The 15,322-nt window shown below is 37.8% G+C and overlaps 1 protein-coding gene across 3 annotated transcripts; it reads left to right on the plus strand.

The window, feature by feature from the left end:
• Positions 1-1,551: 1,551 nt before the first annotated feature.
• Positions 1,552-8,486, plus strand: LOC148029362 (Galactose oxidase/kelch repeat superfamily protein). Of its 3 annotated transcripts, XM_087688155.1 has the most exons (5): positions 1,552-1,653; positions 1,746-1,908; positions 2,485-2,649; positions 3,264-3,442; positions 7,638-8,486. In XM_087688155.1, the coding sequence occupies exons 2-5, from the start codon at positions 1,873-1,875 to the stop codon at positions 8,239-8,241; spliced, it is 984 nt and encodes a 327-aa protein (XP_087544281.1). In that variant the 5' UTR covers positions 1,552-1,653; positions 1,746-1,872; the 3' UTR covers positions 8,242-8,486. The 3 variants fall into 3 exon arrangements, with proteins under 3 accessions (XP_087544281.1, XP_087544282.1, XP_087544280.1); XM_087688154.1 differs by lacking the exon at positions 1,552-1,653 and having other exon boundaries at positions 1,677-1,908; XM_087688156.1 differs by lacking the exons at positions 1,552-1,653; positions 2,485-2,649 and having other exon boundaries at positions 1,676-1,908.
• Positions 8,487-15,322: the final 6,836 nt, after the last annotated feature.

Below are 15,322 nucleotides of genomic sequence, written 5' to 3' on the forward strand. Positions count from 1 at the left end.
TGGATGTGTATGGGATCACTCGCAATAAGTGTTTATTTAGCACTTCTATTGTAGGCATATGATTAACACATGCATAACAAGGAATATGAAAAGTGTTTTTACAAGGGAAATGAGGGAGGACTTCTCTTCACATGTGATACCTTGTGCTTGCATCTTAAACTTTGTAGCTTCTCTTAAATGTAGCTCTGACAAGCAATTATAGAAGAACATGTAATGCACATAGAGGTCATTATCATGAATCCACATTTTGTTTTCATATAAATGCAACATTTTGGTCTAAGATTTGCAAAAACAAATGATGTCATAGCACAAGGAAATGCATTATGTTAAGATTTTGAAAGATTTAACAATTAAATTTCATGTAGTGGAATAAAGTGGTTGTCCATGAAGATATTGTAGGCATAAAGGTTGCAATCATGGTTTCATAAACAATGAGTATTTATGCTACATCTATCTCTTTGGACATTTTAATAGTGCATTCTTGTGCAACAAATGCAGTTTTGAGTGATTTTGTTATATTGATTGATTGTTGAGGTGTTGTCCTATTAGTGTATGATTACCAATTGATTAACTTTTATCTATTGGTCCCCATTGGCACGGCTAGGATACGGTCCTATTGTTTCATGATTGTATTTGATTAGTTGTGAGTTAAACATAACTTTTGGGAGTAAAACTATGTTACAAACAATGATTTATAATTTGTGGTGACAATGGTATTTTGCATTCGATTTGATATTGAGAGTGTCAAGACAACCATGGGCAAAGCCCTTTTGTTTTTGGGGAGTAGCCATGCAATGGTTGTGTGCTCCCCTTTTTGCTCACAAAGAATGTGAAGCAAATGGGGTGCAACCTTGTGAGCTTTGCAAGTCCACATATCGTGCCATGCACCTTTAGCAAGCCTAGCATGTGGCTACAAAGGCATGGCCGCATTAGCACAACTTGTTGAATTTAGAGCTCATGTCACATTTGGGGCTTTATTAGGTGAGAGATTGGGTTTAAAAGAAGGCTTATTGCTTAAAGAGTGAGCGAGTGTGTGTGTGCGTGTGAGTGTGTGTGTGTGTTATCACATGAAGTACAATATCATGGCTTGCAAAGGGTGCCAACTATATTCAATGTTTGTACATTACATTGTCAAATGTGAGGTGGGAGGTCATGCCGCACCAAGTGCATCATGTTGTGAGCAACGGGAAGCACTTACACTTTGCTCACAAAAGATGTGAAGTGAGAGAGGCGCAACCTTGGGAAATTTAACAATGATGCCAATTGTGCGCAACATTGTGAAGTGCACTCTTCAATCCAGGTCGAAGCTTCCTCCTAGCCATGCCACAATATTTCTTATTTGTCTTTGCATGCAACTAAATTCTAGACATGCAAATTCTTTATGTACTTGCATCAAGGCCTCCATATTATGTTTCTCACCTTCTACTAAACTTGAATTGCCATCATATACCTTCTATTGTCTTGAGAAATGGTAGGTCAAGGGTTCAAATTGTGCGATTGGGCGGCTTTGCGGTGCCTTTACCCTTAGAGGTGCAGAAAGTGGGATCAAGCCCAATCAAACATTTCAAAATTAGATTAACAGGGCGGAAGGCATTCCCTTTGTATTGTTGAATAAACTAGCTTAAAAGCATCTCCCCCTCTCTCATGGCCCAAGTAAACTAACACCCTCTTCTCTCATTTTAAAAGTACTATGCAAGAACAAGTACAAAAATCACCATCATCATGTAGCTTTGTGATCTGTGCAGGCTCTTTAGGGGGAGGTACAAATGGTCCATCCTCATGCTTTATCTTCTGCTTCCAAAGAACAGAATTCCCAGGGAGCAAACACACAGAAGAGATTAGATACACAAATATTAGAATTCAAACATCGCCATGGCAGACGCCGACGTTCGAGCTTCCTTGGTGGAGGTAAATGTGGAAGAAAATCTAATATCCCTTTTGCCTTTTTTGATGTTGCTTCCTGTTTGTCTGCTTACAATCATGCTATTCACTGTACCGCCTCCTATAACCAAGTTGCTTCAAGCCAGTATACAATCATGCAGATATGGGAAAGAAAGAAATTGTTACTGAAAAATGTATGAGTTGCTTTTTACTGCTCATGATCCAAGCAAGGGTCTGATTTCCATGTTGCCTCAAGCTAATTTTCTGTTGCTTCCTCATTTTCTGCTTACAACCATGCAATTTACTGTACTGCCTCATAACTATGAAAGTATCTGCATGAAAGAGTCCGATTACAATGTTGCTTCAATTCGTTACAAGTAGAGTCATGCAATCATACAGATACATGTAGAAGGAAGACATTGTTACTAAAGATTATGTCTGCCTTGCTTTTTGTGATCATGATCCATCTGATTACCGTTTTTCTTCAAGTGTAATCATGCCATCATAACGAGAAGAAACTGTTTCAGAAAAATTGTGTCTGCTTTGCTTTTCTGCTGCTACTCATGGTCCAATACGGTCATGCTGATTATTGTGTTGGCTCAGGTGACTACCCAACTACATGCACCTAAAGCACGGAGTTCCCATGCCGTTGCTGTAGTTGGGCACTATGCTTACGTGTTTGGTGGAGAGTTTGAACCTCGCGAACCCATTGACAACACCATGCATATCTTTGATTTGGAAACAAGAACATGGTCATTTGCACAGAATGTGAGAAAATTTAACAGAAAAGAAGATTTGAAGTTTTATTATCCTTCAAAGTTTTTGTTCTTCTTTTTGTCAAAAAAGAAAAATATGCCTTTGGAAAACAAAAGTGTAAAATTTCTATGTCTACATCATAAGAGCTCAGTTTCTAATCTTTTAGTCTCTAAATGATGTAAATGGTGTTTTCTTTGCATTCTTAGTTACAATTGCATTTAAATTCTGAGTCTTATAATTCAACTTACTTCCATAATTCTAATCTGTACACATGAATTGCTTGTAAATATTCGGAAAGCACTGTGCTGTATGTTTCTGTAGGGTTTGGGATAAATTCTGACCCTTTTCTGGGAGTTTTCTATCTGTAACGTTCTCACCTATATGTATGCTAATTTTCCTTGGTCCAAAACAAATGATATGATCACCTATTTGTTCTAAAGTATGTAACTGAAGCTTCGAGCCTGCAATTCTATTAAGAAGTTAGGTCTATAGAGAAGAAATTGGTTCTTCATTGTTGCACAATACTGTCCCTCCTGAAAAGGTAACAAAGAATTGGAAATTCGGAGAGAGAATTCTTGAACTTGCCAGCATGTTTGGTACTTATTTGTAGTTTGAAGTTGGAGCAGGCAAAGGGAGATATTCCAGACCCACGGATAGGTGTCACTATGGTTGCGGCAGACAATGTCATCTATGTCTTTGGTGGAAGAGACAAGGAGCACAAGGAATTGAATGAATTTTTCTCCTTTGACACAGAGACTGAAGAGTGGAAACTGCTATCATCAGGCGACACTAGTCCTCCTCACAGGTAGCATTGTGCTTTTTGTTCATTTCTTGCAGTGCGAATCAATGACATAAAAACATTGGATGGAGGAGGGGGGGTGGGATGGCATGTAAAAATATATACAGTCAATAATGGCCAAAATCCATTCGCTTTTATAAACAATATAGAAGGAATAACATTTTAAACTAAAAATACATCAATGTGTCAGTAATTGAGTGTGAGGGTGAGTGGCTGGGGTGGGATTAACATCTACTAAAGGCCAAATTAGGCAATAAGAAAAATTGCTATACAAGAAGTTCATGTCTCAAGTATCATGTAAAAACATCGCATGGCTGATATCTTGGTCCCCCTTGTTAGGGGTGGAAGGAGGGACATCATCCCCCTAGCTTGGGATGCGCACCCGAGATGATTCTGTTTCAAGACAATAGTGACATGGGACGGGTTTTGGGATGGGGACAGGAATTGCTATCCGTTGTTACATAGTAGAGCAGTAGCAGAAAGTTATGGAATGGAGAAATCATGACACCTTTTTAAGGGCTTCATGAACCTCTGCAAAAAGAATCTCTCTCTGCAATACATTGTATTTGCAAAAGCTACCTCATCCACAATGTGTACAAGAAGATGAACTTGGATGGTAAGCATGGATGTGGAAAAGTGCTTCTTTATGAGCACCACCAGTTGGATGGATTTTCTCTTCATTATCCATGGATGCTTCAATACACTTGCATGACGTTGACCTCCAGGGGATATACTTTGCTTGTGCCTATCTTAAAGCAAGTTTGTAATATAGTTATCATGGATAGGGACAGCTTGAACATGATGCTTTGCAGTATCTTATGGGCGAATCTGTTAGTGATGTTCATATGGCAGTTGTCTTCTAATAATATGATGGTGTATGCCTTTCTTGCACAGTTTCTGTTTTGTGTATGTATGTTGTAGCTTGTTGCAGAGACCTGTGACTTTCTTCCATTATTGAACAGACTTCTTTTCTGTTGTTCCATGTACAGTAGGTTGATTAGGAGCAGATGAGTCGAAAGATTAGGATTTCAATTTTGAATTCGTTTTTCTCTTGATCCATATTGCGGACGATCATTCCTCATAATAGACGTAAAAGAATTTTGCCATAGCCCATGTCAGACAGGACTATTCTATCATCAATATTCCACATCCCATGCTCAGTAGATTTCTCTGATTGATCTTTCAGCTGATCCTATGGTCATTGACATCCCTCTGCCTCCTCTGCATTCTAATTGATTCTGCCAATTAATGGTTGTATGTTCCACAAATTTTCAAAATGCGTCTTATTTATTAAATGTAGAATCCATTAATACTTCTTTATTCCATTATTGGAATTTAAAAGTTAATAAAAGTTGTCAAGAAGTAAACTTTACTTTTCTATTTTGTAATTGAAGGTCAATAACTTTGTCAAGAAGTAAATTCAGTTTAGCCTTTTATTCCAGAATCCGAGATTAGTAATCTGATTAATATTTCTCTGCTCAAGTCATGGTGACATGTGCCTGTACTTGAGTTGTAGTTGTCATGTCCTTGAGTTCTTTTAATCATAGTTCTTTGAACTTGGCAAGAGATATTGTGCCTTGGTGGCCAGAAGTCTTGAGGAAACCATAAAGGATGATTGTCCCTTTCTTTAAAATGAAGCAATAAGTTTCTTTATTAACTGGACTGACTGACTTTGCTCCTTATAATTTGTTCAAGGACTTACATAAGTTTTCTCAATCCTACCTGTTTTGACTTCTTAGACTTGTGATATGTTCAAAATGCAAAATTGGAGAAATGAATCAACTTATTATCGCAATTGTATCCTCTATAGGTTCTCTCACCACACCCTAGATTGTGTGTACCTGCTAAATATATAATGAGTTGTACAACTTGCAGCTTGCATTGTCTGTTTTAATTGATGTCATCATTGAAACCTTATGTGAATGTTGATGATGACGCCCGCTAAATGCCATATCCATCAATGCCTTGCTGTGGATAAACTTTAAATAGGATCTCAAGGCATTGGTGGTCTAGAACTTGAACACTGAGGGTTGGCAAGGTTGCTAGATAAAGTCTGGCAAACTGCATGATGTGCCACTGTTCTGCATAGTACACATGGGAATGCGACCTTTTCTATTAATTGCTGTGGCTACTGACTGTTTTAGGAGGTGTTGAGCACACAAATGAGCTCACAAGGAACTTCTTCTGAATAAGGCATTACCCACTTGCCTGCCTCCAGAGCTGCTCTGCTGGCTGCCATGTAAATATGACACACAGTGCAATGCCATGATGCCTTGATGATGGTCCATTGGCTATGTTTTTGTTGTCTTGTTTCCTCCTTCGCCACTATTGTAGTCCTTACCTGTTTTGGCCGCCACTGTGGCCTGCAAAATGCTGCATGTTTAGTTGCTACTGCTGGTAGGTCTTGAACTGTGGTGCTGCCTTCCCCACTTGGATTGTGGACTGCAGGGCCATAGAAAACCTGCAGACGTGCATTTTAACCTTCTGCTTGTACGTTATGCTGAAGTGCTACTCTTGCAGCTTCAGCTAGATACCGGATTGCTCCATGCAATACATGGGATCTTGTTGGAAGACCATGAAGGCTGATGGTCCTCTACAATGAACCTCTGGCCTTGTACAACATGCAAGTGGTGAATCTCTGGCCATGTACTTTGTGTTAGAACTCAATTGCTCATAGACGTGCTCCTAAGACATAGAACATGCTTAGATTGTTGGAGTGTGCAAATTAATACAATGGCTGCCTGAATAATTTTTCTATATGGTATAGATGTCCATGTGGTACACTCATAGTAACATGCGATGGCCATTTTCTAGCTTCCCATCCCCGTCCCATCCTGTCCCTGTACTGTCCCACATGCAAAAACTTGAAGAATCCATGTTAATGTCTAGGAGACTGCTCTTTGCAAGGGCATGATTGAAACAAAAGCAGGAAGAATATGCGACATTCTCAATGCCTTGGGATGATCCAAACCTAGTAGGTCTTTTAAGGGAACTTGATGACATGCATAATTCCAAGTGTGGTTCCACTACATGTCTAACTAGAAGTACTTGTGTATATAATGCTAGAGATGGCTAGCATAAATGTAATTTCAAAATTGCTTAAAGAGCTTGCTTATTGTGAACAAAATCTAGAGAATCAGGTGGCTCCCAACTACAATGTTCTTGAACTAGGAGAGTCCTAATCAGCAACAAGCTACAAGCGAGTGGGTGCCTACAGAGTAGACACATCATGCCAAGCATCATGGGATTCTGTGGTGTGCAATATGGTGTTGGTTGGACCAAAGGGCTAGTTTTACTTGCATGAGCGATCAAACTGAGACTGGTGATATGCTAGATGGAAGCTTTTTATGGAGATTGTCTTTTCAGGCATATTCTTGTTGCTTTTTGGTATGGTATTTATGGATTCTCTATCAAAGATGTGATGGCTCATAGGAGACCTGGGATGTCTCGTAAATTCTGACAATTGTGATACACTAATTAGAGCTTGTTAGGGAGTTGTCAGTCTTGTCAGATAGGGTTGCCACAATGTGCTTGCAAGTACAAATTGTACGACCTTTTATTTCCACAAGAATATTAAGTTTACAAGGTACTAATGATATCTATATGATGATGCATTTTGGAATGTTTCTGTGTTTCATGTGGCTTATACATTATGTTTAGATATAACTTCTGGGACCTTAGTGGGGCTGTGGTTGCTGCACATTGTACTAGGTATCCTACATATGTTCATGTTGTGAGTGCTAATAAGAGTACAGGTCTGCAGGAACAAAAGTATTAGGAATGGAATTGAATATCTTACGTAGATCTTATTAAAATGGTATTTTCAAGGACAAAGTCTTATTAAAACTGGTTTTTTCAAAAAAGGGATTCTACTTCCGTGTGATGATCACAATGGCAAGTAGTTACAATCCTCTTTATTAAGGAATTGAGACACGAGGTGGTGTTTAAAATTGGATAAGATTTTTTTACATGACAGAAGGAAAAAATGTAGACGTTCTTGGATTTGATATTGCAGATATTTAGATTGATGCATTACGTTCTAGCAGCATGCACCTATAGCAGTGTCCTACTGAGTTTCATGAAAAAGCACATTTACAGTTAAGTTTAGTTAAAGTTTATGACATTCTTGATTGTTGCAACATTGAACATATAAAGAATTGAGTTTTTGTAATTTTTTAAACATCTTGCCATTTTACAACAGGAGCTACCATGCTATGGCAGCAGATGCAAGTCAAAAGCATGTGTACATTTTTGGTGGTTGTGGCAAAGCGGGTCGTTTGAACGATTTGTGGTGTTTTGACATAGGCACAGGGAAATGGTGTGCCTTAGATGTGCCACCCAAAGAAAGCAAGTGTACTCCGAGAGGAGGCCCTGGCCTTGCTGTTGCCAATGGGTACGTATGGGTTATTTTTGGTTTTTGCGGACATGAGCTTGGTGACATGCACAGGTATGATCTAGCTGCTCATAAATGGGAGGAAGTTGAGGCACTAGGAAAGAAGCCTTCAGCAAGGAGTGTCTTTGGAACCGCCACGATTGGGAAGCATATTCTTATCTATGGTGGGGAAGTTGATCCCAGTGATATGGGTCATTTGGGCGCAGGTGGATTCTGTAGCGATATTTTTATCTTTAACATGGACAAGAATATATGGACTGAAGTACAGTCAGAGGTGAAGGAAGGGGGTCATCCAGGGGCACGAGGTTGGTATGCTGCAGCTGCATTTGGTGATTCCATGCTGATATATGGTGGAAACTGTGCAACGAATGACAGGCTGGATGATATGTATCTGCTCACTCTAGAAGTGTGAAATTCCAGAGGGGCATCTGGCTACTTGGTGTAGCATGTGGAGTGGAGGACTGCATGTTCTAGCTGCCGGATGTGAGAATGTTGATATAGCAGATAGGCTTGAGCCTGCAATAGGTTATGCAAGACTAATTGCTGAGCGATCACTTTGAGAGTTAGTAGTTTGGCAGTAAACTGTGCAAGAATAAACTTGCTTCATGTACATTTTGTGGCTGTATCAATGGAAGCTTATTGCGTGTTTTACCTTAATATTCTGCAACACAATATTGCAGGAAGCATCCGTTTACAACTATGGAAGCATATTTCAAATAAGATAATACCGTGTACTGTCTACAAGTTAGTATGTGTAATGTTCTGTTTTTGTTTGTCTAGCAATACTAATGATTCTAGAGCGTGATGCTCGAAGCATGGCTCTCCTCTGAACATTTTACAGAATAGAGCAAGAGGTTAACTGCCATGGAAAGGGTATCGAATCGTTATAGCCTCTAAACACAGACAAAATTGTCATTTAAAGGTAGATTTGGCTATTCAAACAAGGACAATATATACGCCAAACTTGATCATCATCAATACTTAAGGACTTCTTTTTTGTTTCAAGTGATTCAAAAGGTAGATCTTTTTGATTGATTTGTATATGAGTGCAGCTACATTCAGAACTTATTGGGTGTATGATACATTTAGGTGCATGCTAGTCAATGCTTCAACGAAAGAACAACTTCAAATGAAATATTCATTTAGATTGCATGTGCATGCGCACACATTTGCATGGACATGGGCTTGGCTTGGCATTCAGTAGCCTTATGGATACAGGTGGCTATATGTGACTATGAAACGTTGTACATGGATGTCTCGAGGGGATAGTGCAACTTGCAAACCAAAGCTCTTTTGTTTGCAATAGCTTGGGCAGCAAAGGACCCTATCCTACCTATAATTGTGCATCAAACATATGAGTTTAGAGCTTAAATTTTGCATTGATGTCAAGCTAAATGTACAAGTTTGTAGTTTAAGGTTTAGGGTTTTAAAACAAAAACGTGCAAGAAAAGTTCGGACATGGTAGATGAGCAACAGAGGAGTGCTTCTCTTTTTTCTTTAAAACTTTTTCTAAACTTTCAATCATCATCATCAAGTTGATATTGATGTATGAAGAAGCACGATAGGTTTTTAATAATATACAAAATGATAATAATATGAATGCCATGGAAAGCAATCTTGATTAGATGATTTTTGATACATTTATTGCAATGTAAAACATTAGATTTCATAATATGTAGAGGCGTAGTTATGTGTAGTTTTTGGGTTTGGGGGCAGGCCGCAGGGCTGTTGGGGGGGAGGGTGTGTTTGTTGGTAATAACATGGCCTTGTAAAACCTTGTATTACTAGTAGTAGCAATCCATGTGCATTGCTTGGACATGAGAGATTGGATATAGCTGTACTTTGTAGGGGTACTACAATTAAAGAACTAGCAATACATTTTTCTCAATTGTCTTATTAGGTTCCTTTGTTAGATTCTTGGAGGATGGGAAAAAAAGGAGTATAGCAAAATAATGACTTATTGAAAATAGATTGTTTTTGTAGGTCTTTTTTTTGTGGGGGGGAGGGGGGGAGGCGTGGACAACGATTTCTTACTGATGAGTTATGGAATCCCATGGTTTTGAAGTGGTCGCGAGGTTTAGGTAGTGAGGGGTGTCATGAAGATACATCTAGAAAATTATGAAGAGGATTTATCTACGATCCATGGATAGCAATTTGGGAGATTTTTGCGAGTTTTTTTGAATTCTAAAGGTTTTTATTGACTTAAAAATTATTATTACCAATAAGATATTGATTGGCTATAAGTAATGCAACAAAATAATAATTCAAAACATGTTACTTAAATATAGGAATTTGGTGCATTGTTGGAAAAATAGATCATTGTTCCCTTTTGCAATGAGAGTAGTGAGATAGGGGAGAATCTTCTATTTTGTAAATCTATAAAAAAACAAAGAATGCACTAATAGATTGATTAATCGAATATCATATACTTCATATACCATTCAGTACAATAGTTTCGAAAAGACTTGAACTTCTAGATAATGTACATTTACATTTTGAATAGGTGCTTCTAAGAGTCAATAATGGGAATAAAAATACCACTTGACTGTGTTGATTCAAGAAGAAAGGAGCATACATTTTCTATATCTTCTAGTAATATGGTATGAACAAAAAAGATTGAACTCCCTTTGCTTAGTCTACACACTTATTCCACACGATGACCTTTGATCCCTTAGATGTAGTTGCTTAAATGTTTGTATTAAAAGTGCTTGTGTTTAGGATCGAAAAGAGTTTCTATGACTTGTATACTCGTTAGTACACTTTCATTCTTAGATTATAGACGATTGACAATATAGCTAAGCTATTGATAGACATTGAGTATATTGAATATGCCAATTAAGACCTTGGATGTGAATATTTTTAAAACTTTTGACATCATGCATTGTGAATTTTATACTTAGAGCATGATAATGGTTTGTTGGGAAAAAACGCCACCAGTAATTCATTAGCTATATAAAGATGAGACTTCCCAATGTATGACATGCAATAAATTGTTTGATGCTTCACATCTTGTAGCCTAAAGTATGCAAGGATGACTCATGTTTGTGCCCCAAAGAGTACATTATCAACAATCTCATGACGACTCTTAGTTTATCTATTATGGTTGTAACATTGCTTAGAAAATTAATTTTTTGTTTGTGTTCATCAAGTGGAAAGTAGATGAGTGCATTTCCAATGCATGTACCCTATGAATGGGTGGAACCAAGTAACTTTCCTAGATGCTAAGAATGCTAGTCTATAACCTAGGATAGAAAAGAGCCTTGATCAACTCATATGAGGGGAATGGTGTGGTACATTACTTGTTCTTGTGACCATGGAAGAAACTATCATTATCTATCAACCAAGTGAGTTGATCGCTCATGTGATCACCCTTCAACCCCAAGGGTATAGTACTCTCAGAGTTAGTTATCCTAAGCCCCACGGGTATAGTACTCTCAGAACTAGTTAACCTAAGAATTGAGTTAACTGAACATCAAGTTTGACCTAGACCACTGCCATTATGAGGTGGCTTTGATATTGACAATCGCAAATCGACTACCAATGGATCTTCCTTCCTAAGCTTTCTTAGGGATGGCTCCATTGCAATCATGAATTTAAGGTGGTGCAAGTAAGCCTTTATATGCCTATTGAGTCAAATATGATCAAAACATAATTGTGATTTCATCTAGCTATGATCCAACTTTTTCCCTTTGAATGAAATGTGATTTGAAGAATAATCATTGTTTCCTGTGACTATGATCTAGCTTTGTGATTCTCAAAAACAAAGCCGTTGGTCCTAAGGGCATTATTAATTCCCTAACGTTCCTCCAAATAGGTCTATCATGCATCATGAGCCCAAAGCATGGTTTGAAAAGAAATACCATACCCATCAATGTCAACCATATCATTGGTCATGTTTATGTCCATTTACACAATATCATAAGCTATATAAGGTTTACTTTCAACCTAAGGTTATGGGAAGAATCCTCTGTAATGAATGTCAACCATATCATTGGTCATGTTTATGTCCATTTACACAATATCATAAGTTATATAAGGTTTACTTTCAACCTGAGGTTATGGGAAGAATCCTCTGTAATGAATGCCTTCCAATCTCATAGAGTTACCCTATGGCTCTTGCCTACTAGTGACATCAACCGATACTATCTACCATTATTGAATCATATTATGCCATAATCTTTCTCAAATTTCACCAAATAGAAGTTCTAAATGTACAATGAACCATTCACCAAAGCATCACTATAGCTTGCAAAACCAATATGCAATGCACTTAGATGATGCTTCAAGGTTGTTATTGCTCAAATGATATTGAAAGGATTGTGAACAAAGTGGATTTTCCAGCTGATGCATTTCCATAAATACTTAAAATGTTAAGGCCAATGCATCCTTGGAGTATGTTACTATTTAGTGATGATGTGATTTTTTGTTTTTGATTTAACCGATAGATCTTCATTATGGCTAAGATCATGAACTCAAATTTTTAGTCTAAGTCCACATCAACAAGGATTAGTATAATCACATAAGCTTCATTCTTCATCATTTATAATCTTCTTCCTTCAATCTCTAGATACAATGTTTCTAGCATAGAAAATCGACTATCCTTTACTCAATCTCACCCTCACATATGTTGTCAATCACTCACGCATCATAATCCTCATACAATACAATAGAATAATACACAATAACCCTCTTAGTTGTGAATACACCTATTAAGAGGTATGCCTGATGCGAAGAGATACTAGAGGCACTATAGTAATCTTTCAAACAGAACTCACTACTATCACTATCACTTCAATCTTCACTTCAAGTCTTTAGCAACAACATCTTCCCTTTTTCAAACTCTTTTGAGCTTATATTATTCAAGATTAAAAAACTTCCCCAAGATAAGCATTCATCCCACAAAACACTCACACAAATATATAAAAGATAAACAAAAGATACATAAAAAGCTCAACATACCATCAATAGAAAGCAAAAAAACTATACAAACCAAAACGAAACCATCAAAAACCATTCAACACATAATCAACCACACTCAAACCCACCAATTCACAATGTCAATCTCTCAAATAGAAAGAAAATAAACTAAAATAGAGGTAAAACAAACCTATCAGGACCAAACGGTAATTAGGGTAAATATATCAGCATATAAAAAATTATTCAAAAACCATCACGAGATAATCAAACATATTCAACCCATCCCATCACACTTCAAAACAACTCAAAAACCATTCAAATCCATCAAGTCCATCACAACATTTTGAAGAAACTGGAGACAACACATCCTTTTCACTGGGACAATAAACCTAGTGGGAAAAGCCTAAGCAAAATAGTATAGCAAATCCACTTGAGCTCTTAACACATCCCCACTAAGATTGATAAGAAGAGGAGGGATAAACTTCATTGTATCTATGTGTGATTGCTGGAGCATAAAAGCTAAATACCAATAAAAGTGAGCAACCAACCTCACAGAAACATCTATTGATTCCAAGAAAATTGAGAATTGGAATACGAACATACAGATGAAGTCTCCCATGATCTTGAAATAATAGGCCCATTAAAAATTGTGCTTGTCAAAGAATCTTGTAAAGTCCATTGCCAACAATGGAGTACATCATTGTCAAAGCCATCGGTATCCATAATTAATGGTGGAGGAAGATTTATACAATTAGTAGGTTGAGGTAAGGGAATCATTGTGAACAATGGAGAGGGAGATAGGATAATCATAGAAAGTAGAAATATTAAGTAACAGGGATGCTAGAAAATGAGATAAAGAAAACAAGAAAATCTAAAGAGATTCTATAAAAAAAAGTGGATAGAACAAGCTGAACAAGAGGAGGAATAGGCGTAATAGTAGATTTAGTGATAAATGGGCAATGGGTAAAGATAGGGATATAAGGAGATAATACAGGTCGAAAAGTAAGCATAAGAATGGAATTAGGATTAGTGTTAAGAAGGGAGATATAAAGAGGAAGGCATTGAGATATCTTTGGATAAGAAAGGAGATCAACAAGATCAGCCATATAAATAGAAGATTGATAGTTACAAGCTTGAAATAAGACATCAATAAATAAAGGATTTTTTGTATTGTAAGAAAGAACTTGTGAGCGCAAGGGCTAGATATTGGATTTAAAAAATGTACTTCACCTTTGATGGTGAACCATCACATCCTCTTCTAAAGGTGGATGCCAAGCATGGCATTTATGCCATGAAGTCTTCTGGACATATGTTTGTAACCCATCTAAAAGGCTAAGCTCCATAGTGTAAACATAAATGGATGCTTGTAGAATAACATACCCCACATAAAGATTGATATCCTCCTCATCAAGAATCTGCAAGTCTCGTGTGATAAACACGAATGTTGGCTTACTGCTTTAGGCTTTCTAGTTCCTCTGTGGAAGATTAAATAAAAGAGACTACAAGAGCAGGGGGAGGAACAAAAAGTTTAGTTACTTTACATTGTCACTCCTCAATTATCTTCTGTTGTGCTACAACAATTTCCTTGGCATGTTGCAACTCACTCTCACAATTTCCAAGCTTAAAAGCTAAAACCACCATCTCCGATAGGGTAGAATCATGCTCTTGTGTCAAGGAGGCTTGAATTATCTTTGGCAACAACTAACTTATCTGTCATCAGAGCAATATATTTTTTATGGGCATCCAACAGATTTGTAGATTTGTTCATCTCTTTGCGAATATCATTTGGAGAAAATTTCTGATGCTAAACCCTCTAAAGATTTACTCAACTGATTAGTCAAGGAATCCACCTTTTCTTGCAAAGGGATGTAGACTCATGTATACACAAGTTGGATAGAAGAAGCCATCACTATTTCTAGTGTTGCTTGGACATTGGAGACCATATGTGAGAGCATGGGTCTAGACAATATTGTTTCTAAAAATGATGGAGTTTGAGAGTTTCCCTTCCCTTTGCACTGCAAACAGGCTGGTAGAGGAAAGGAATGTAGGAAGGGAACTAGTAGAAACAGTAGGCACAAAAGCCTGTACAAAAGAAGGATCAAGAACAATAATAAAACAAGGAGGAGTCTGTAGGTGAACGTTTCTTACAAATCCCCATGGTAGAAGCTTCATCTTTCTCATTTGAATTTTCATGCATTGGAGGAGGGGAAGGAATTGAAGGTGGAGGCTACATAGGAGTATCATTAGAATCAATAACATGAATGCCACCTAGGGGAGACTTAAGGGTAATCACCTTCTGGAGGAAATCCCCATAAGAAACATTGCTAAGTTGGCCTTTTTGAACTCATTGGAAATGTTGATCCATCTTTGTCAAAAGAAGCTATGCTTGTCGAGAATAAGGGGCCACTGTGTCTGTGCCTGCCCCTTAGGGCACTATACTATGTTACACACACACACACACACACACGCACGCACGCATGCACGCATGCACGCACGCACGCACGTGCACGCACGCGCATACGCGCGCGCGCGCGCGCGCACACACACACACACACACACACACACACACACACACA

This window comes from Lygodium microphyllum, chromosome 11 (assembly GCF_053477565.2).
Source record: "Lygodium microphyllum isolate KBCC chromosome 11, Lygodium_microphyllum_v1.1.10, whole genome shotgun sequence".
NCBI classification, from domain to species: Eukaryota; Viridiplantae; Streptophyta; class Polypodiopsida; order Schizaeales; family Lygodiaceae; genus Lygodium; species Lygodium microphyllum.

Bases quoted from the DNA above. Each gene is read 5' to 3' on its own strand.
- LOC148029362 (XM_087688155.1), top strand. From the start codon at position 1,873: ATGGCAGACGCCGACGTTCGAGCTTCCTTGGTGGAG. The intron at 2,650-3,263 runs GTGAGAAAATTT...AAGTTGGAGCAG, and splicing joins CATGGTCATTTGCACAGAAT to GCAAAGGGAGATATTCCAGA. The intron at 3,443-7,637 runs GTAGCATTGTGC...ATTTTACAACAG, and splicing joins GACACTAGTCCTCCTCACAG to GAGCTACCATGCTATGGCAG.